The sequence below is a fragment of the Asparagus officinalis genome, chromosome 9, assembly GCF_001876935.1.
Source record: "Asparagus officinalis chromosome 9, Aspof.V1, whole genome shotgun sequence".
NCBI lineage: Eukaryota > Viridiplantae > Streptophyta > Magnoliopsida > Asparagales > Asparagaceae > Asparagus > Asparagus officinalis.
Window position 1 is genome coordinate 60,647,776 of NC_033802.1, and position 24,793 is coordinate 60,672,568.

The 24,793-nt window shown below is 32.3% G+C and overlaps 3 protein-coding genes across 3 annotated transcripts; all 3 read left to right on the forward strand.

The window, feature by feature from the left end:
• LOC109824617 (4-sulfomuconolactone hydrolase) lies at positions 5,336 to 18,280 on the forward strand. The gene is made up of 10 exons (XM_020391246.1): positions 5,336 to 5,567; positions 5,658 to 5,729; positions 15,257 to 15,336; positions 15,510 to 15,609; positions 15,688 to 15,741; positions 15,833 to 15,910; positions 16,247 to 16,344; positions 16,433 to 16,490; positions 17,086 to 17,207; positions 17,956 to 18,280. Exons 1-10 carry the CDS (start codon positions 5,394 to 5,396, stop codon positions 18,098 to 18,100), a joined length of 981 nt encoding a protein of 326 aa, XP_020246835.1. The 5' UTR covers positions 5,336 to 5,393; the 3' UTR covers positions 18,101 to 18,280.
• On the forward strand, positions 21,348 to 21,995 carry LOC109823503. Its single transcript, XM_020389781.1, has one exon. The coding sequence runs from the start codon at positions 21,348 to 21,350 to the stop codon at positions 21,993 to 21,995; it is 648 nt and encodes a 215-aa protein (XP_020245370.1).
• LOC109823504 (putative nuclease HARBI1) lies at positions 22,993 to 24,321 on the forward strand. Its single transcript, XM_020389782.1, has one exon. It carries the CDS (start codon positions 22,993 to 22,995, stop codon positions 24,313 to 24,315), a length of 1,323 nt encoding a protein of 440 aa, XP_020245371.1. The 3' UTR covers positions 24,316 to 24,321.

The following is a 24,793-nucleotide window of genomic DNA, read 5'->3' on the forward strand; positions in this document are numbered from 1 at the left end:
GACTGAGATCGGCGACTTAGAAGGTAAAATTTTATTTATTTAGAAAATTTTATTATTTGGGAAACTCTAAACCAAGCTCTGATACCATGTTAAAGTAAGAGAGAGAGTGTGTGTCTTGGGTAAATTTCTCTTAAAATTGAATATTGAGTGTGTGTGTGTGTGTGTGTGTGTGTGTGTGTGTCATACTCACTTTAAAAGCACGAGTTCGGAAAAATCTTTCGGTAGACAAAAATACCATTATAAAGTTTGAATTATCCTGATACTAATCAAATTCTAATTTTTAAATTGTATTTAACGATTTATTCTAATCCTAATCAAATAACTTTAAAGTTTGAACTATTATATTCCTAATCAAATTCTAATTTTTAAATTGTATTTAATTATAAAAAAATAAATAGCTTGCACACTTGAATCGTAGCTCACAGTTGACACAACTTTGATATCTAATTTTTTACTTGATAATGATATTTAATTTGTAGATTCGAGATAATCTTCAATATGACTAAGGAATACTTACCTTACTGACACTTTAAATAAATTTTAAATATCATACTCTCTTTAAAAGCAAGAGTTTGGAAAAATCTTTCGGTAGACAAAAATACCCTTATAAAGTTTGAACTATCCTAATACTAATCAAATTCTAATTTTTAAATTGTATGTAATGATTTATTCTAATCCTAATCAAATAACTTTAAAGTTTGAACTATCCTAATCCTAATCAAATTATAATTTTTAAATTGTATTTAATTATGTAAAAAGAAAATAAATCGCTCGTACACTTGAATCGTGACTCACAGTTGACACAGCTTTGATACCTAATTTTTTACTTGATAATGATATTTAATTTGTAGAAGCGAGATAATCTTCAATACGACTAAGGACTACTTACTTTACTGATACTTTTAATAAAATTTAAATAAACTACTAAAAGTCTATTCTAATTATTCAGATTGAACTAAATATCCTAATCCTAATTCGTACACATTCTGCCTCCTCTCTTTCTTTAACAATTGAATTAAATATCTATCCTAATTACGCCTCCTCTCTTTCTTTAAAGTTTGAACTAAGACAAAAACTTCAAGTTTAAATGAATAAAGTTTAAATGAACTACTAAAAGGCTATCATAATTATTCAGTTTGAACTAAATACCCTAATCCTAATTCGTATGAGGCATAGGCTTTCGCATATGAAATTGTTGATAAGAATTATTTTAATAGTTATTATAATAAAATATTATACAATTTGCATTCTTTACACAAAGAGAACTCTAATTGTAATTGTTAACCTATCACATGCAACATCTCATGCCAATATATAAACCAAGAAATTACATAATTTTCATAGTAACTTCGTCTCTTTCAACATGTATGCTCCTTTTTATCTTTATGATTATTCTTTAGTAATATTGTGTATTTGATTATTCTCTTTTGTTAATGTCTTCTTCAACATGTATGTATATAATTGCTCACATCAACAAATTAAATAATCTTAATTATCCTATCATCAAATATTATTAATTTCAAATGACCAACTTTGAAATTGGTAAGAGTAGTTTGCGTACGGTGGTTTTATTAATCATGCACAGGTATTATGAAATTTTCACACATAGGTTTTGATTTTCAAATGAATTATTAAAAGAAACAATATTTCAAACATCAAGAAAATTTTTTCACACATAGGTTTTGATTTTCAAATGAATTATTAAAAGAAACAATATTTCAAACATCAAGAAAATTACATAATTTTTATCTAAATAGTTTCAAATGAATTATTAAAAGAAACAATATTTCAAACATCAAGAAAATTACATAATTTTTATCTAAATAGAACTCTATTTATAATTATTATCCTCTCACATGTAACATCACATGCTTACATATATGTATAAATTAAGAACTATTTATAATTATTATCCTCTCACATGCATGTAACATCTCATGCTTACATATATGTATAAATCAAGAACTATACAATTTCTATAGTACTTTAGTCTTCTTCAACAAGTATGTCTTTTTATTGTCTTACATTATTTTTCTTTTTAAATTTTTTATAAAATTTCTATTTTCTTTTTCTTGTTGTTGTTGTCATCTTCATTGCTTATAATTATTCTCCACTGTAAATAGAAAGGTTCTTCAAAGATTAATAAATTTTTCTTTTTCTTTTATTAGTGATTGATTGCTATTTGTGCACCCTCTATTCGAATCAAGATTATGACTTTAATAATTTATTTGCTATGACGATTTGTTTTGTTTAACAATTTCAATCAATCCAACATTCTATGGTTTTAAAGTAATAAATACAAGGACATCAATACTTATGAACAAGGACAAAATTTCTTTTCTTCTTTTCCTTCATCAATGCTTTTCATATTTACTACTTGCATCCACTTCTTAACTCAATTAATGTGTCAAAATGACAGTAGGAAATTCTTTACGGAATTGTTAAGCTTAAAACTACACACCTCATAAAGTATAAGCAAACAAGTGTTGGCTCCTAAAAAGTCTAATGTAGCCTCTGCAATGAGAATTATGCTAGGAACTGAATGCTTTAATTAGCAGTATAAATCAATTTGATCAGAAAAGACTCATAAGTAGTTTGTAATTTGCATAAAGCATCCTAAAATTTTTAAAAATTGTAAACAACACTTTAAATATTAAAAATTCACAAAAAACATGAGAATTTAAAACCCTCAATAATAATACACTAGCCTATAAATAAGTTTGTAACTTGCATAAAGCAACCTAAAGTTTTAAAAAATAATTAAAAACCCTCAAAATCGAAGATTTATAGAAAAACATGAGAATTTAAAAACAATTATTCACATCAGATGTTTCTAACATCATTTAATAAATTTGAAAAAAAAAATTTGTGAGATTAACTTTAATTCTCATTGAAACATAAATATAATAATGTTGGAATCTTTTAAAATTTTTAACAAACAATCTCAACACTAAAAGGCATCCATTGACTCTCACTAGCTAAATTTTGTTAAAAAAAACTCCTACGTATTTATGTTAATTAACCAAAATTTTTTTTAACATATTCACAATAGCCTTTCTCTTTGAGTAAAATATTTGGTTCTATAGTTAGATATTTTATAGATGAGGGTTATTTTTTAGGACAAATTGTGGTTCATATTTTTAAGATTTTTTTTAAACGTTGAAACTTGAAGTGAGTTTACTTAGAATCCCAAAACTGAAGGAGGCTTTTGTGAAATTTTAAAGTTGATGAGGGTTATTAGAGAAATGCCCAAACTTATGGGTTTTTTTTATAAATTTACCCTTAAAACAACTACAAACTGTAATCACATTAGTTTTGATTACAGAATTTTCTAATAAGTAAAATAGTTTATTTCCTAAGGGGCTGTTTGTTTACTTTGATTCTACAAGGATTCTAATGGATTTTACCTAAAAGTGAACCCACAACAAAATCCTATCAAATCAAAAATCTGTAGAGCATATTCTTTGTTTGTTTACGCGGATGTGAGTAGTTATACAGTGTCTATCATGTCAAATTTTTGGGTTGTCAAAAATCGCGAGCAAAGAGAAAGGATTTTGAGGGGATTCCTAGTATATGTTTCCCAAACCTATTTAAAAATTACAAATACAATACAATGTATGCTTATTAAATTCTATCTTATACTACTTTAAGTTAGACATGGCCACGGTCCAGGTTCATTAAGCGAGGCTTTATTGGGATCTGCCCAAACCTAGACTAGAAGCTCGACCTGTCGCGCCTAGGCTTTTTCCAGGCCAATCTTGGCTCTTTGATTTTGGGTTTCGGAGCTGCCCAAATCTTACTTGGAAGCCCAGCCCAACGTGTTTCGGGCTAGGACTAAACCGCCCAAATTACCTACTTAACAATGAGTTGAATTTATGTTTAGTAAAATTAAGGGTTTGGTTTTTAATTAGGCCTTAATTTTTAACCATTATTTTAATTACTTTTATGAGAATATATCAAGTAATTATTTTAGTATGGTTCAAATAACCAATAAAGATCAACGATGTTTTTATAATATATAATGCAACACGATTAATAAAGAGTTTAAATGTGATGGAGGCTACCCAAAAAGCGAGAATGCAAGGATGAACTTGTAGATACAGGCTAACATAACGTGAGAGATAAATTCAATCCATAAGATGTTTGGAACTTGCTTTCATTGAGAAAAAAAGTAAAGACTATTAAGATGGCTTCACTATATGCAACAAAGCCAACAAACACACGATCAATAAAGATATTAAAGATGATCCTAACTTAAATAATAAATTAGAAACACAAAAAAATTATCATATATATAATTACTATTTGTTCTCATTCAAATTACTTGTAAAGTTAGATGGAAAGATAAAAAAATGAATAAGCCTAAGGAAAGATAATAGCACAAGAAGTCCAGATCCAGCATGATATTACAATCAATGTAGATGATGAAGACACCACTCTGGAATTACCTTAGAAAAAGATAAAAGTGAAGAAGGTTTGATCTTGATTCAATAAAGAACGAAACAGAAGGAATAAAAGATAATATTTTCTTAATATTTTATAGAATAGCCTAATTTTTTGAGTAAAATTAGGAATATTTGAATAAAAGATAATATTTTCTTAATATTTTATAGAATAGCCTAATTTTTTGAGTAAAATTAGGAATATTTGGAAGAGATATTCATGAATCTTAATATTTTATAGAATAGCCTAATTTTTTGAGTAAAATTAGGAATATTTGGAAGAGATATTCATGAATTTTATATATTTTTATATACTTATTTTGTGGATGCTTTTATAATATTAAATTATACTAGAGTTAGCATTAATATTTAGTTTATGATTTTTAATAAAGTCTATTAATGATTAGGAATAAAATCCATATTTTCCTTTGTGCTATTTTAGCCACTTCTAATCAATTGTCTAGGCTTATTGGCTTTAATTATTCCTCTTGCTATTATAATACTATTTTTTGAAGTATTTTTTACTTTTGCAACACTATACTTCCTTAGGTAAAGATTCATTTCATGTTAATCCAAATAACATGAATATTCAAATTGGCTTCATGTTGATTTCATGTCAATTCAATTATCAACATGAAACTTAAAATTGGGTGTAGCCTATTCAAACAAACATTAAAGAAGATAATTAATCACAATATTAAATTTTAGAGACATAAGTGAGCAAAAACAATCAAATTAAAATCGAAGAATAAATTTTAGGAAGGAAATAAACTAAAAATAAGTAATTATGATATTTAATCGCAATGCACTCGCATAAAAACTAGTATATATATACACACAAGTAAAAATAGAGTGAGGTGTGCCCTCATACCAAGCACAATATTATCAACGCCTAAAAAATGGAAGGTCAACAAAAATATATCCTCAAATACTATTTTGTTGGTCCCTTTGATGGCATTGACATCCAATGCCTCCTCCCTCTTCTCTCTCCTTAAAACCCACCCAATTCCCAAGGCATTCTCTTCTTCATTCAAAGCAATTGCGTCTCTTGGAGAACCCAGAAAAATGCCTTCCGAATCTAAGACCATTGATTCTCACCTCCATGTTTGGGCTTCTCCACAAGAGGTCACTACTTTGAAAACCCACATTGAGAAATTTCTTATTTTGTCAAAAAAAAAATTTTTGCCCATTTTGATTTGATTTTGTATGTTGCAGGCTGCAGAAAAATACCCATATTTTCCTGGTCAGAAGCCGTCGATCCCCGGCGATATCGAGCTCTTGCTCAAAGTACTTCAATTTCAACTCTTTAATTTCAATAAATTATTTATGCATACATTGTTAGTGCTCTCCAGTGCAATTTTTTTTCATTATAGATATGTTTTAGTGCCCTTTTACTCTCTCTAAATGTGAGGTCTCAAATTAGAACTAGACATGTAGTGTTGAAATGGGCACAATGAGGATAATCCTTGTAGGTGTTTTTGCCTTATTATTTTCCTATTATAATTGGGTTTAGATATGGAGAGAGTTAGCTACTTAAATTGACTATTTCTTTTCATTTAAGTGGCATATGTTAATCCAACCTGTATTTTTCAGGGAATTAGGCAATAGTAATAATACATCAGAGGTAGTTCTAGTCTTTGTTAATGAAATGTGTGGGGTTGCCATTCATTATTTGTCCTGAACAAAGAACCGCTGAAGATTCTGCTGCAGTAAAGGGAAGGTCTAAAAGTTTGAGGTGCAAGTCAATTGAAAAGTAAGAGTATGATGAAAATTCTAAACGAAAACCACGATGCGTTACATCTGTATCACACCTCCAAATGATTATCTGCTTTTCCCCTTGAATTAATTTGCTCCTGAATTCTTTCTGGGGTTAATTGCATAACACCCCACTTAATATTGCAATTTGAAACTTATTACTCCGGTAATTTGATTTTGGTGGATATACCCTCAGGAATTAATTTTCTTGACTCTTTTACCTGATCGACTAACTAACTACACCCAGGGTTAACATCTAAAACAAATCACCATGGTAAAAGAGTCACAAAATTTTGTTCAAGGGGTCTATCTACCATAATCAAACTATATGTCTCTATGTACTGCTTCTTTCTCTAACCTATCAAAGTTCCATTTACTTAACATAGCTCTATTACCTAACGTAACTTTTTCTTGTGTATATTTAGGATATTTGGACATGGGGCACACCATTAAGAGCGTAGTAGTGACTCGTAGTTGTGGTAAGGGAATTTCTTTTTGAGGAATAACAACTATGGGATTAAGGTCCAATTCATTAGGATTGTAATGCAGGATTTTATCTTATTTAACTGGCCCACATGGCCTGTAGATTCCTAGAAGCAAAGATAATAAGGACCTAAACAAGATCTTAACTTAATGACCTTAAAAAAAAGAACCTCAAATTAGAACCTGGTAAGACTTGACTAGAGAGTGATAGGAGAGTTAGCTCCTTCACAGTCTATGATACCGGGTACGGGTGTGGATACGGGTGTGAGTGGTGCAAATATTGAAAGTACCCTAGAGGGGGCGTTGAATAGGGTAATTGCTAATCTACTTCGATTACGACACCAAATTAAAACTTTTAATGCAATATCCTAACAATATGATATACACAAGTGATATATGCAAGGATATATAATAAACACTAGGCGATATAAACTATAAGACAAAAAACGATATGAAAATATACACAAGAATGAGTGCGCCAATGCCAAACACAAATAAGCAATATAATCACGGAGTTCGGTCAACCCTCGACCTATGTCTCCGCTCCTCACCTCGAGGAGATTCTCCACTAATCACAAATTCACTACACAATCGGTTTTCAAAGCTCACCGAAAACTTTTACGATATACACGATTGTCAATCCCACAAGACACACCTCTAAGTGTTAGCCTACATGTGTCATCTTTCTCAAGTATTTGGAGTTACTACCTCTCTCTAGACTTTTACAACCAAGTCACTTCTCTTGGAATTGACCCAGGTCTCTCCCAACCACTTTTCTAAGTGTCATTGTATATTACAACGTGTTTTCACAAGTGTCAATAAAGATTTGTTCTCTAAACAAGATGAGAACGAATTTTAAGCTCACTCAATGAATTACTCCCACAACCCAAATATACTTAATGTGAAATACGAAAGCTCAAGTGGGTGTGTGCAAACAATAAGTATAATAAAAACAAACTCAAATAAATCTAGCTTATATATATGATGATCAAAATGTAGATTAGCTAGAAATTGAGTTTAGGAAACTTCTCCAAACAAGAGAGATAGAGATTTGAAGATGAATGCTCAAAACCGATATCGATCTCCTCCTCTTGTAAACTCTTTTTGCAAACAAACAAACACTTAATCTCTTTAAAAACGTGGAGCCAAAAATGGCTTAAACAAACTGATGAAACCCTTAAAAAACTTAGCTCAAAAAATAACCATTGAGGGGTATTTATATCCTCTTAAAGAAAATCTGTCAAAACTAGCCATTACAGCAAAAAGACAGCATCAGTCAACTAGTTAAGTTCATCGGTCGACTGATAAACTAGCCGTTGGCTGAGCTGGAATGACAATGAACTATCGGTCGACTGATAGGAGGTGATCGGTCGACCGATGAGTCATGGTCGGTCAACTGATTCGTCTGTAGAATTCGACGTTGGAAAATCCTACTGGTCGGTCGACTGATAAGCGGATATATAGAAACTTGTTTTTTGCTGAAAACTTGATTTTCTAAAATCAATTTAAAATAATAAATCAACTCCAAAATTAGTAAAATTTGGGGAAAATCTTTATACATATAAAAATGAACATGTTAGAGAAGAAATTTTTAAAATATCATTTCTCATTTGTGAAAACTCACTGTTTTGCAAAACGGTCAAAATACGTGTTTGTTAAACACTTGATTTTGATGAAATTTCTTCAAACAAGTTTTAAAATACTTTTAAAGGGATTAATAGACTTTAGAAAATATGTGAATTATTTGTGTTTAGTCAATAATCGAAAAACATAATATTTTCTCAAAAGCGTGTTCGTGCATGAATTTGAGCTATAGGTATAAACACATAGAGTACACAACTAAACTACTATACCAAAGCTAAAAAATTTCGTTGAGCTTGATCTTAATAAGATGAAGCGTTATAATATCTTGACTTGAATTACGACGGCTTCACTTCAATATTCTTCAAACTCAAGAATATCATCGTTATACTCAAATCCAACCAACCTGATACATATTTGATGAAACACAAATATTAAAAAACAAGATTATAAATTATTTATTAATCATCAAAACTAGGTTAGAAAGTAGGCTTATAAACATGAGTCCTAACAATCCCCTCCTTTCTTATGACGACAAACAACTTGGTTTAAACAATCATATATATAGATCAATCAAAGGCCAGGATTTGTTCCAAACAAGAATCCAATGGATGAGATAAAAGAATGTGTAAACGGGTATTAATCGGGTCGGGTATGAAGACAAACATCCAATAACAGAGACTCAGGAAACCAGAAAATATTGCATTGGAAAGTCGACTGATTTTTCAAATCGGTCGTCTGATTGCCAGTCATCGGTCGACCGATTTGAGTGATCAGTCGACTGATGAAGGCCAGAATGCCATGTGCATTTTTTGAACTTAAACCAATGATTGAAAAGCTTAAAATTATATTTTTAAAAATTTGAATATAGCTATCAAATTCTCTTCTAAACAAGATGAAAATATTTTCTTTCATAAAAAAAATTATCCAAAAATTCATTTACAAACAAAATCCAAACAAAAATCATCTTCTAAAGAACATGAAAAAGCAAAAAAAAGGCTAAAAGTTTTGTTCTTTAAAAATCAAACTTGTTTTGACACCCAAACAATCTTGGTACCGAAGAGTTTAAGGACATGACACCTATCAATGAAATCCAAAGCTCTTAGGTTATGACCTCATTTGGGCGCATGTAATGTATGTGTCCGAGCATATCAATAATTATGTAAATGACCCATTCTATTACAATAAGTGCAATGAAATGAATTCATTTATTTTTGTTGACCATGAGATTGTGCACGAGGAACATTTGCAAACAATGATGGTCTTTTTAAATTATCTTGCAAATGTGAAATTCTTTTTAAATCAAAATAAAATTTGGCTAAATGATCAAATCTACCACAATAATAACATTTAAATACACTATCATACTTATGATGAGCAATGAGTGCATATGTGTGTGTGATGAAAAAACTTTATGAGATGTACAAGGAGCATTAATATTAACATTTTTGAATTTTTGTGCATCATAGTAAAATTTAGCAATGTGACTTTTACGACCGTAAATAGAGCATTTATAAATTTTACTATTCATGTGTGCATAGTGTGTGGGTGTTTTGGAAGTATTAGCACGTGACTTTGCACACAAATCCATAAGTTTCTTATTGTTAACAATACATATATGCAGGGTTGAATCTAAAGATGTCATACGGTTTTTCATATTATTCAACTCATTATTTTGCACTATAGTATTGTCAATAGAAGTAGAACAAATATGATCATTTTTAAAAGAATTAAATTCATTTCAAATGGCTACTACTTCTAATATATCATCATTTTTCTCATGAGATAAGCTAGCTATTTTTAGGTCAAATTTACATTTTTCAAATTTAGTTTATCATTACTTTCTTCAAGTGTCACGTTTTCTTTAGCAATGGTATCAAATTTGGATGCTAATCATGATCGGTTTTTAACTCTACATGCTTGTTTTTTAAAGTCACAAAATTATGATGCAATTTGTTATAGGCATGCATTAATCTTTTATAAGCACAAACGAGTTTATTAATAGAAAGTCCACTTTCAGATTTGGACTCACATACCTCACTAGGGTTATCGCCTAGTGGTCGTGTGCATGATGACGCTCCAATCTCACTTGGAGTGGAATCCGCCAAAACACATTGAATCTCCTCCAAGTTTTCTTGATGTATTTCTATAAATTTTCACAATTTATAAGCACTATCAAAAGAAGCAAGTTTGTTAGAAATGGATGAATCAAAAGCTTTGAGTAAAAATTCTAACCATAACTTGCTCATTGTAAACATTCTTTTATCATTATTGCTCCACTTGAATTTCTCCAAAGTGAGCACCACATAAGCATAATCAATTATTTTTTATAAATTAATATGTTTAGATCTAACAAATAGTTTAAATCTAACACACCATTGATAATAAGAGAAATAATTTATTTTGGAGTAATATTAATATCATAACCTAAACTAGGTGCACCGTGCATATCCATGATATAAACGCAAGCAAGATAATCACAAGACTAGATTAGCAATTTGCAAAACGAGGGTCTTTGACTCTAGGTGATTAAGCCAAAAATCAAAGAGCATCAAACTTTAATACCAATTGAAAGTACCCTAGAGGGGATGAATAGGCTAATTGCAAATCTACTCCGATTACAATGCTAAATTAAAACTTTTAATATAATATCCTAACAATATGATATACACAAGTGATATATGCAAGAATATATAATAAACAATAGGCGATATAAACTATAAGACAAAATGCAATATGAAAATATACACAAGAATGAGTGCGTCAATACCAAACACAAACAAACAATATGATCACGGAGTTTGGTCAACTCTCGATCTACGTCTGCGTTCCTCACCTCGAGGAGATTCTTCACTAATCACAAATTCACTACACAATCGGTTTTTAAAGCTCACCGAAAACTTTTACAATATATACGATTGTCAATCCCACAAGACACTCCTTTAAGTATTGACCTACTCGTGTCACCTTCCTCAAGTGCTTGGAATTACTACCTCTCCCTAGGTTTTTACAACCAAGTCACTTCTCTTGGAATTGATCCCGGTCTCTCCCAACCACTCCTCTAAGTATCATTGTGTATTACAACGTGTTTTCACAATTAGTGCAAATAAATATTTATTCTCTAAACAAGATGAGAACGAGTTTTAAGCTCACTCAATGAATTACTCCCACAACCCAAATATACTTAATGTGAAATACTAATGCTCAAATGGGTGTGTGTGCAAATAATGAGTATAATAAAAACAAACTCAAATAAATCTAGCTTATATATATGATGATCAAAATGTAGATTATCTAGAAATTGAGTTTAAGAAACTTCTCCAAACAAGAGATAGAAATTTGAAGATGAATGCTCAAAACCAAAATCGATCTCCTCCTCTTGTAAACTCTTTTTGCAAACAAACAAACAAATACTTAATCTCTTTAAAAACGTGGAGCCAAAAATAGCTTAAACAAACTGATGAAACCCTTAAAACTTAGCTCAAAAAATAAGCATTAAGGGGTATTTATAACCTCTTAAAGAAAATCTATCAAAACTAGCCGTTACAACAAAAAGATAGCATTAGTCGACTGGTTAAGTTCATCGGTCAACTGATGAACTAGTCGTTGGCTGAGCTGGAAAGACAATGAACTATCGGTCCACTGAAGGGAATATATCGGTCGACTGACAAGAGGTGATCAGTCAATCGATGAGTCATGGTCGATCGACTAATTCGTCTGTAGAATCCGATGTTGGAAAATCTTACTGGTCGGTCGACTGATAGGAGCCGATCGGTCGACTGATAAGCGGATATACAGAAACTTGTTTTTTACTGAAAACTTTGATTTTCTAAAAACGATTTAAAATAATAAATCAACTCCAAAATTAGTAAAACTTGGGAATATATTTATACACATGAAAATGAACATGTTAGAGAATAAATTTTTAAAATCTCATTTCTCATTTGTGAAAACTCACTGTTTTGCAAAACGATCAAAGTACGTGTTTGTTAAACACTTGATTTTGATGAAATTTCTTCAAACAAGTTTTGAAATACTTTTAAATGGATTAATGGACTTTAGAAAAGATGTGAATTATTTGCGTTAAGTCAATAATCCAAAAACATAATATTTTCTCAAAAGCGTGTTCGTGCATGAATTTGAGCTATAGCCTATAGGTATAAACACATAGAATACACAACTAAACTACTATACCAAAGCTAAAATTCTTCGTTGAGCTTGATCTTGATAAGATGAAGCGTTATAATATCTTGACTTGAATTGCGACGGCTTCACTCCAATATTCTTCAAACTCAAGAATATCATCGTTATGCTCAAATCAAACCAACCTGATACATATTTGATGAAACACAAATACTAGAAAACAAGATTATAAATTGTTTGTTAATCATGGAAACTAGATTAGAAAATAGGCTCATAAATATGAGTCCTAATAGATATAGGACACAATAAATTTGTAAAAGGTATGATATGGAGACACGGCTACATATGTATACATATTGAAGAGAACTAAGTCTAGTTGGTCCCTAACTTATTGACCTTTCTCCCAAGTGGCCCCTATGTTTTCGTTTTAAGCAAATTAGCTCTCAAGTTTTCAATCTGTTTTCTTTCGTAGCCCATTTCCATTAAACATAAGCTTGGAAGGGTGTGTAACATATTGTTATATTTTTTGGAGGGAAATTCCTCTATTTCCCTCCAACTACTTGCACATCATAGTTTGACTAATATTGTATCCACCAGAATAATTTTAATATTTTCTTCCATAAACCTCATCTCTAATATGCTAATCTTACAATTTATAAGTTATAACACTTTTTCTCACGTGTCTAATTTCATTTAACCTTCTTTAGTGTCAACATTAAACAACACATCTCGTCAGTTCATTATCATCAATACTATACTCTACTGCTCATAAAAATTTTACATGGTTAAAAATATCTCAAAGCACATGTCTAGAGTTCACAAGTTACCAAAGGAAAGTCCATAGTTGATGGATATTAGTATCTCCAGTTATCTTTCTTATTAAAGAACACTAATGTTAATCTTATGCTAAGCACGGCCTAGTGTTTTGTTTTGCGCATCTGATTAGGATTGGTCTTGTGTTGTTAATTTTGTTGTATATTTTTACTTTATCAAGCCAAAAATTGTTCCTAGCTAAAATTGAGTGATATCAGTTTTTAAATATGTTTTGAAGACCTGTACTTCCATCTCAGGAATCTCATATCCATTTTTGTAATTATGGATATCAATTTATTTAGGAAGAAATATTTTAAGGCATGTTTTTAATAGGTTTCTAAGAATGATTAGTGTTGCTATGTATTTTCATTAGCAATAGATGAACATAATTTGTTTAAAAATTGTATTGTAATTTTATGTCATACTTGTGAGCAACATGTTATATAAGGGAATTCAATGCATCAGATAATATTATTAGTATATATTTATATTTATTTTTATTTTTTATTATTTATTCATTTTTTTATTTTTTTTTATTTTTTATTTGTGAATTAGGGTATAGAATCACCCACCTATGAAAAAGCAAAAAGTATTATCAAAGGTTATTATTTTTCTCATCCACAAAACATTAGTCCAAAACAAAAACAAAAGAAGTATGACATTTCCCCTAAACCCTAATAACATTATGCTTCTTTCATTGTATTACTTTCAATTATTAACAATTTTGCAAGCTACAGAAACTCAACTGCTAAAACCCCCAATTAAAGAAGTTAAATCTTCAAAAACATAAAAATCAAGAAAGGTTGCTTTCACTTCACAAAAGATATCTAACAGCAAAAAAAAAAAAAAAAAACATAAAATGGAGAAGCAAAATCATGTATCCCTCTTTATTAACTCATTTTGGTGGTGTATGCACCTATTTGGTGTTGGGGATGTGTACTATACCACGTGTAAACCAACCATGAGCTATAATGAAGTTTTGTGATGGCTGGGGTTTGATTTGAACCCCATCCTTATAAACAAAACAAAAAAAGCATTTAGGTTAGTTATTTAATAAAGAAGGTAATCACGAATTGAAGTTTTTAAGAAGAAAGAATGAGGTCACATTGTATTAAAAAAAAGATTGGTTGTACAATGTTACGTGGGTATTTCTACCTCATGTTGTACTCATACTCGACACGTACCCGTATCCATACTCACTGCGACACTTGGACGCTCCTTGGATATATCCATGCACTTATTCAGGTGTGTATTCAATTATGTAATATGTGATTTAATTTAAAATACTCATCATACACTTCACATATATCCCACATTTCACATCCCACTTTCTAAAACTCTTTGCACATGAGCAGGTTTGTTTGAGTCAATATCCTGTTCAAAGAATGATTTTAAGGGGTTGTTTGGGTATCTTGTTAAAAATTAAGCGCTTTTCTAATTCATAAGCTACAATTCTATATATGTGGAAATTAATAAATTACATAAGCTCAGTTTTATCTTTTCATTCACATGTTATGAGAATTAAAGTTCCTATAACATTCTTATAAATTTGTTGTGTACCCCTATCCTACATCTAACAAAATTTCCGTTTTATGTACCCATGTTCGTATCTGCTCCCGTACCTGTATCTATGCAACATAGGTTGTACATATACAGCCAGTATCCCCAACTCCAAGGATGTGATCAAAATGAATCTTACATATCACCCTCTTCCCCACATACATAAAACAAAAGCTGTAACAACAAACACTCCAAAAGACCATTACTTGAGGTAACTTAGTTCACAACTATTATGTAACTATTGCCGAGGAACAAGCAATGCACACCATACAATGTAGAAAGCAAAACATCAATCTCGCTCTGCCTGCTATGAGACCTAACTTTCTCTAGACTGCTCATGTTTCCAATTGGTAATATTTTGTTCAATTCTGTCCCCTTTACCTAAAGAAAAAACCCAAAGCATAAACTTACTCAGTTTCACCTGATACACGTTACAAGTTTATACTTTCTGACTCTTTTTTGTCCCCTCAATGTTTCAGTGTATGGAGGAAGCGGGAGTTGATGGAGCTCTGATAGTGCAACCCATTAATCATATGTATGATCATTCTTTGGTCACGAGGTCTGTTCCTTACTTTCACAAAGACTCTGATCACTCTTTAATGTTTAATTTTGTATATGGCAAGCCCCAGGCTTGATATTGCTTAGTTAACGCTGCAGTTTATATTTTCCCTTCTTCTCTTATTTGTCTGCATATCTGCATCTATCTCACTATATTCCTTTTATATATCGCAGTGTTTTGAAAAGGTATCCATCCAAATTCATTGGTTGTTGCCTTGCAAATCCTTCAGAAGATGGAAGTGGAATTAAGCAGCTTGAAGATCTTGTCCTCAAGGTGATTAATTGCACCTATTCATGTTATAATAACTACAATCAGCACATTTTACTGAAATTCCTGTTTTTTCTCTGACAGGATGGCTATCGAGCTGTTCGGTTTAACCCATACTTGTGGCCTTCTGGTCAAAAGGTACTCCAAAATGTTTCATATACATGAAAAATGTCTCCTGTGTTTTGCTTTATTATGACAATCAACTCCTAAAAATCTGCTTTCTATGTAGATGACAAACAAAATTGGGAAAGCAATGTTCAGTAAAGCAGGAGCACTCAAAGTGCCAGTGGGATTTATGTGTATGAAGGTATTCCGTTTGTTATACAACTTTTCATTACAGTGGTGTTGGTGTTCATGAAGTTGCATGTTTATTCTAAGGACAAGAACATTGATAAATAAGAATGTCTTTCCTAAAATTTAGGACAAAAGCCGCTTTGAGGTAATCATATGAGTGCACATTATAGAGTTACATGCTTAACTGTTTAGGTAGATATTTGGTGGTGAACTTAGAAAATTATCGAGCATCTAATCTGTTGCTCACTCACATCTTAACTACATTATATCTGGCTTGTATGACTGAGTTACTTCTGACTCATAACCTTGAAGAAAGATTCAGTTATCATGCATTGAATGTTCTTTGCAGGGCCTTAGTTTACACATTTCAGAGATTGAGGAGCTATGCTCTGAATTCCCGTCAACTGTTGTTTTGCTTGATCACATGGCTTTCTGTAAACCACCCACGTGAGTTCATTTTCACAATGTGCACATATTTTTAAAGATTATTGGTTTTAACTATCTCATCGAATTCTGATATACTTTTCGCACACAGAAATGAGGAGGAAAATAAGACTTTTTCTGAGCTGCTGAAGCTGTCTAGATTCCCACAGGTGATACTTTAGATCATATAGAACTAATTAATTAGTTAGTCGATTAAGGGTACCTCACCAAATAAATATTTTTTTTTAAAAACGTACAGTTTGTAGGAATGGCGGAATATCGGCTGAGGTTTTAAAATTGACACTTTACCCCCTTCGCCTTCCTATTTTTCAGTTTCTTGTGAAATAATCACCACTTCTTTGGATGTTCTCATTGACTTAAATACAATAATCATATATATGTTAATTACTAGTGTATACAATTGTAATATTATATGATCATAGTTTTTTGCCTTTAAGTTAATTTTGTAGAAATTAAAGCTGAGGAGGTCAAATTGTCACCTTTGAATTTTTTTTTTTTTTTAATTCACGTGGATCTTAGGGGAATCTTCTGTAATTTACCTGAGATTAATGAGCATTTTAATCTATATATGATCGCATGAAGATCCTTGTTTATTTTCACTAAAACAGACATTAAACAATTATCTGAACGTGAAGAGTTCAAAATATATGTACCCTCAGCCTACAGGGTAGAAAACAGAAAATGGGCGAAATTGTGCACTATATATTTTCAGTCGGTCTGAACGTTTCTATTTTGATTGGGCAGGTTTATGTGAAATTTAGTGCTCTTTTTCGTTTGTCAAGGAAGCCATATCCTTATGAGGATACAGGTGAACTTCTTTCCCAAGTGATTTCCAGCTTCGGGGCTAACCGAGTAATGTGGGGCAGGTAAGTCTTTTCGTCTACTTCCTAATATGAGCATAGGAAAAGTACTGAAGTCGCGAGAGATTGATGGTAATAGTGAAAATTGACGAGGGAAAAAAATGAAGGAAATGCAAGAGCTAAAAGAGGCTAAAATGATACATGAACCTCTCTATAATGCAACGGATGAAAGTAAACAATAATCATATAGAGAGAGATTTACCGTTAACAAAAAGAATTGTAGATCGAAGTTGGCTATGTTATTTGCAGATGCCCCCCCGTGGTTCCTGTGTGAGCTTAAAAACCTTTTAAAAAAACATTGTCACGAAGACAGAAATGTGTGCTATTCAAATAAAATAGGGTTAATTGCACAGACCCTCTGTAGTGTAGATGTTTTGAATTTACTACCGCTGTAGTTCCATTGTTCCAGATAGGCCAGCTGGATTATTATTATTATTTTTTGACTTTTTTACCCTTAGTGAAATCAGATATTGCCTGGGTGAGATTAATGAGTCTGAAGTAAAAGGGTCCAAACAATTAATCCGGGAAGCCTATCTGCACAATGAAACTCCAGGGTTAGTAAAATTCAAACCAGCGATGCTACAGGGGGGTCTATGTGAAATTAGCACAATAGAATATTGATATGATAAGTAGCTACACCTTCATAATACCAGGAGAGCCTTCGCAAAGATCCCTACTCTTAACATTAAAAAAACACACAAATATGAAATAATAATCAGAAAAATTCACCTCCATCGACGTTATTCTTCTGCAGTGACTTCCCTTTTATCGTTGCGGAGTGTGGCTATACAAAGGCGAAGGAAGCTGTCTCTCTAATCGCCGACGAGATATCCTTATCGCCCTCCGACTTGGAGTGGATAATGGGAAGAACTGCTGCCCAGCTGTTGCGACAATCCTAAGAATTCCTCCTCTTAGGCAGTTTACGTGCTGTGTGTTCCTTTGTACTTTAATCTTGCAAAACTTATTATAAATAAGCTCAAGATCTCTACATACTATAAGAACGTTGTATATGTGAGAGATCCCATGTAATGGTTGTTTGAATGTCAAAAGCAAATTACAGCCAGAGTTGAATTATGCGAGGTCTCAGGTTCAACATGCTGGAATCTGTTCAAATAAAGTCTATTGCTTCGTTGAGGCTGAAGTCTTTAGTTAGTTGCCCAACATATTTATGGCGATCCTTTGCTGCAATACGCAGGGTCTCGTTGTTCCCTTTTGATCAAAAGTAATTTTCCTATTGATCTAATTTATCCCTTTGCAAAAAAATAAAACAATCAAATAACACGAAATAAAAGGTGGAAAATAATATAAAACAGAACAGGGAGATAGTATGTGCAACTCACAACTACAAATAGAAAACTTAAACAGCTACCTTTTCAAAAATTGCTCAAGAGGATAAAATATCAATGGGGTAATTATATGAAAACCACTTTTTATTTTTAATTTATACATAAACCACATTTAAAGCCGGTTTTTATTGCAATCAACAATCTTCTAGTTAAATTTTCACTTCAAAAAAACCCAAAATAAGCTTTAAATTAAGTTTAAGGTACGTGAGTCGTATCCCAAAGACTTTAAACACTAAAAAATTTGAGTCATGTACATTGAATGCGAGTTTTTAAGGGCAATTTTGGGTTTTAATTAAAGAATTTAATTGGGAGGTGGCTGACCAACAAAAATCAAATTAAAAGGCGGTTTAGGTATAACTTAAAAATAAAAGGTGATTTTCGTATAATTACCCTATTTTAAAGATGGTTTCTAGGAAGAACAAGAAAACCCCCCTTAAGAATAAGGGACCAACCAGTCAAGCACAGTCTCACTAAGACGGATAGCCTTTTATTCTAAACAATTACCAAATTTTTTCGATTGAAGATACTCTAATCAAAATTTACTCAATAAAAAGGTAAAAATAATGAGTTTGAAGTTTTATTGAGTTTTTTTAGCCAACTCAGGAAAATTTTCTTTTCCTAATAGAAAAATCTTTGTTCATTCTATTGGATAAAGAAAGTTGTGATGAATATTAAAATTTGTTTTACTTAGAAATTTTGTACACAATAAACTATTATATTAATAGTTAATTAATACTTAATGATACTAAGAAAAGTCTCAATTTAGCAAAATAAGACTATTTTCTGTACACAATAAACTATTATATTAATAGTTAATTAATATGTAATGATACTAAGAAAATTTTCTGCGTTCGCATGTCCCCAATAAACTTATTTAACAAAAGAAGACTATTTTCCTGTTTGCAGATGAAGAGACCACCTCCATGTCTAGAGACATACTTATTATCATATTAAAGAAACAGATCCCCCAATATCTATCCATAAGGAGATAATTGATAAAAGATCATTTCCCGACTCAACCATTCATTTGTAGAAGAAATTTTCAAAATCGTCTCAACAGAAAAATTTTTTAAAGAAATAGACATTATTCACTTTTAATTATAGAAATCGATCAACTTTGAGTTAATTGCGGTACTAATTAGTTGGGGTTGCCAACCTCGACTAATTAGTAGCTTAATTACAAACGGGGTCAAGGAGCGGGGAAGGTTTACGGGTGCTAATTATGCTACTAATTAGTCGGGGGTTGGTAACCCCGACTAATTAGTATCGTAATTAACTCTAAGTAGGTCGACTTCTATAATTAAAAGTGAATGGGGTCAATTTCTTTAAAAAAATTCCGTTGAGGCCATTTTGAAAATTTCTTCTTCATTTAGATGTAGAATGATTATGATTTATTCAAAACATGTTCAACGCAAAACATAATCATATACTGAACAATAAAAGATTTTTCTGGAAAACATAAAGGGTAAGTTCCACATAACCCCCCGCCCCCAACAAACCAACAGAAAAATAAATAAATGAATGAATAAGAAAAACAGGTCAGCCTGTTTGAGATAACACTAAAAACTTTTGAAAATGCCATTTCATACCAAATTATATGACCCCCAAATTTGTCGTATAACATCCAATCTGACACAAAACGGTGGCATATCTCAGAACGGTCAGCTTTGTACGGACATGCTAAGGTGCATGCGAAATAAAAAAAAACATTACCAAATATCTAAATGCAAATCATGATGGACATTATAAACCGTGGAAACGTTCACATTTCCATTTACAGCTCTTATATTCTGAAAAAGCTGTCCGCATTGTCTTAGACCATCTCCAATAGTGTATAATTGGGTGAATTATTTGCTCCAGCAAAGAATAATTGTAAAGGTGAAGTGATGTGGTTTTTGGAGGGAATTATTCAATAAATCTAGAATTATTGTAGTGAAAAGCAATCAAATCGTGCCATGTGTCATTGTAAAAGCAATTGTTTCCTGCTAGAGTGCTCATTTATCCGCGGGAGAAAACACAAAGGAGGTGAGGTGCAATCGCGACATGTGGCAGCTTCGTGTTGGTTGATGCATTTTTCTTTTCCACCCTCTTTTTAAATGGTATTTTTTACCAATAAATTGATCAAATTAAAAAAAAAATTCACCATTAATTTTTTTTTCGAGATCTATAAATAGAGACCAACTTTGCTTCATTTGGACACCAAAAATTTTTGAGTATTTTCTCCAAAAAAAATTTCTTCCTCCAACTTCTTTACTCTCTTTCAAAATTCCTCCAACTTCTTTGCTCTCTTTCAAAATGGACCCTAATCAAAATTTTAATCGTCCCCTAACTTATATGTTTCCTAACCAACCTCAAAATTCCAATAATCAACGTCCTGAAAATCTTCAAAACATGCCATCCAATTTTCAAATGCCATATATGATGCAATCTAATTTTGGTATGCAATATCCTTATAATTTCCCTTATATGCAATATGGGCAACAAACTGGTGGAAGTAATTATGGTGGTTTCTCCAATATCAATAATCAAAACACCGAGCAAGTTACTCCTCATTTTAGCAGTGGATCAACAGATGTACCCGAGTTTTCCACTCAAATATCTCTTGGAAGTGCTGGTGATGACACACCACATAGTTTTTTGCCCCAAACACAGAAAAATACTTCTAAATCTAGTTATTCGGTTTGGAGTGTCGAGCAAAACAAACTACTTTTAACTAGTTATTTTCACTTCAGTAATGATAGTGAATTGGGTAGTGGCCAAAAGGGTGACACTTTTTGAGGTAAAACTGTTGCTTACTTGAATGAGCATTCAACAACTGGCCCTCATAGGAGTCAACAACAATGTAAAAGCCATTACAGTGATCTCAACAAAAAAAATTGATAAGTGGGTTGGTGTATACAGAAAAGCATTAGCAGAGAGGCGTAGCGGTTGGTCAGACGACAACTACATAGCAAGAGCTCAAGATTTGTTTGTTGAAGAAACTAAAAAAAACTTTGTTTTGCTTGAAGAATGGAAATTGGTTCGTAATGAACCAAAATATATGGTTGGATCTGGTGCATCTCAAAGTAGTGGAAGTAAAAGGAAGAGTAGCGGGGAAGGTGATATCTCATGCTCATCAGTTCCTTCTTTTGTACGCCCAGAAGGTAGAGACACGACAAAGAAAAAAGCTAAGGGCTCCTCTAGAAGATCGAAACTTGTTATTGAGGAGGAATACTCTAAGATAGAGTCTGAACGCCAGGAGCTAAAAGAAATGAAGGAACAACAGATGAAGATGATGCAAGAAGTTGCAACAGCTCAAAAGGAGGCAGCATGTGCTCAAAAGGAGGCAGCACGTGCTGAAAAAATGAAAATGTGGATGGACCTTAATCAGATAAATCAAAGAACTGCATTGGACGAGTATGAGTATAAACTGCTTAACATGCTACAGATCGAATTGTTTGGCCTTTAAGTTTATCTGTTTGAGAGTTCATCTTTTACAATTCCAAGAATAAATGTAATGTGTGTTGTTTAGTATGATGTTAAGAGTGTATTGTCTGAGTATGATGTCTGAGTGTATTGTTAGAATGTGATGTCTGAGTGTATTGTTCAATAAAATGCATCTTGGTTCCTGCAAACAATTCCTTTGTATGTAAGTCATTTGAAATTTGAAAAGCAAAGCTCAATTATGTTGTACGTAAAAGTCCAAACATATGATCTCTGCACACTACAAACAAACCTTATCTCTTGAACATATCAAAAGCAATGTTGCTTCACATGTGATCTCTGCACACTACAATCCAAACCTTATCTCTTGAACATCTCAAAATAAATATTGCTTCACATGTAATCTCTGCACACTACAGTCCAAACCTTATCTCTTGAACATATCAAAAGCAATGTTACTTCACATGTGATCTCTGCACACTACAGTCCAAACCTTATCTCTTGAACATCTCAAAATCAATGTTGCTTCACATGTGATCTCTGCACACTACAATCCAAACCTTATCTCTTGAACATCTTAAAATAAATGTTGCTTCACATGTGATCTCTGCACACTACAGTCCAAACCTTATCTCTTGAAGACTTGAACATATCAAAAGAATTTTTACTTCACATGTGATCTCTGCACACTACAGTCCAAACCTTATCTCTTGAACATCTCAAAATCAATGTTGCTTCACATGTGATCTCTGCACACTACAATCCAAACCTTATCTCTTGAACATCTCAAAATAAATGTTGCTTCACATGTGATCTCTGCACACTACAGTCCAAACCTTATCTCTTTAACATCTCAAAATCAATGTTGCTTCACATGTGATCTCTGCACACTACAGTCCAAACCTTATCTCTTCACATGTGATATCTGAAAATCTAAGATTGGGTAATATAAATACCACTTGGATATTGAACTTATTACACATCACTTCATTACCAATTTCATCTACACAATTATTACTTAGATGAATCCACCCCCATACGAGTTTAACTTAGAGGAACTCCAAAAACAATGGGATTTGGATGAATCTTTACTCAAACACCAACAACAGTTACTTGAAGAGTTACAAGCTGCAAGTAATCGATCCCATAAGAGGACATACATAAAGAGAAACCATGAAGCTGCCCATCAAAGGCTGATGAAAGACTACTTTGTCGAATCTCCCACATACACCGACCACCAATTTCGTCGGAGATACCGAATGCAACGACCACTATTTCTACGAATTGTAGATTCTCTCTCAAATTATGACACGTATTTCACTCAGAGGAGAAATAGTGCTGGAAAGCGTGGTTTATCGCCAATTCAAAAGTGTATTGCTGCTATACGCATGTTAGCATATGGTGTTGCAGCTGATGCTTGTGACGAATACGTAAAGATTGGAGAAACCACTGAAGTAGAGTGTGTCGGCAAGTTTTGTGAAGGTATTGTGGTCATATTTGAGAATGACTATTTGAGAAGGCCGAATGAGGAAGACCTCCAACGACTACTAAAAGTAGGCGAAGAACGCGGTTTTCCGGGGATGATTGGAAGTATTGATTGCATGCATTGGCAATGGAAAAATTGTCCTAAGGCTTGGCAAAGTCAATTTACCAGTGGACATAAAGGCACAACAACAGTAATACTCGAAGCAGTTGCTTCTTATGACTTGTGGATATGGCATGCCTTTTTTGGATTGCCAGGTACATTGAATGATATAAATGTGCTTGAAAGGTCACATGTCTTTGATGACATTGAGGCAGGTGAAGCTCCGCATGTGAACTTCACTGTGAATGGTCATCAATACAATTTGGCATACTATCTTGCTGACGGAATATATCCCAAATGGCCTGTCTTTGTCCAATCACTTCAATATCCCCAAGGCGAAAAAGCGAAATTGTTTGTAAAACAACAAGAATCTTGTAGGAAGGATGTGGAACGTGCATTTGGGGTTCTCCAAGCACGTTTTGCTATAATTCGTCAACCAGCTAGAATGTGGGATTTGAATGTCTTATCAAAAATTATGAGAGCGTGTATTATTTTACACAATATGATAGTGGAGGATGAACGAGATACTTATAGTCGAAACTGGGAGAACGTTGACTTTGAACCATCAAGCATTGCTAGCTCGAGCTCATCATTTGATTACCAAACACAAACGTTACCTCAGTTTGAAGTGCATGTTCAAGGTAGGTCCGAATCAGATATTCATACTAGATCTGAACTCCGAGATAGGGCCAAACATCTTCAATTGAAGGAGGATCTTGTCGAGCACATTTGGCAAAAGTTTGGAGCAACCGCAATTTAATTTTCAACTTTCGATTTTAATTTTGTCAAATTTTAGTTTGTTTTGTGTGTTTTTAATAAATTGTACTGCTGATTTATCTACATCAATAAAATCTTGTCTTGTTTTTAATATTGTAATAATATTTGATAAATATCAAAATTAAATAATTATAAATTAAAAAATAAAAAATTATATTATTATTATTATTATTATATTAATTATAATACATATATCACATATGAAAAAAATATAATATAATAAAATATATGATGGGGAGTGATGAGGAGAGATAGAAAAGTGAATTATTTCCTAAATTATCCTTTATTGTGGAGTGTATGTGATAGTGGAGACATTTGATGATGTGGCAGGTTATGTGGAAGAGGATAAAGTGAATTTGAATTGTCCCCTATTGGAGATTGTCTTACAAATAATTCATCAATAACAACCCACTACTGGACCTGGACGGTTGGAAGGCTCCAATATGGCTCCCCCCCCCCTT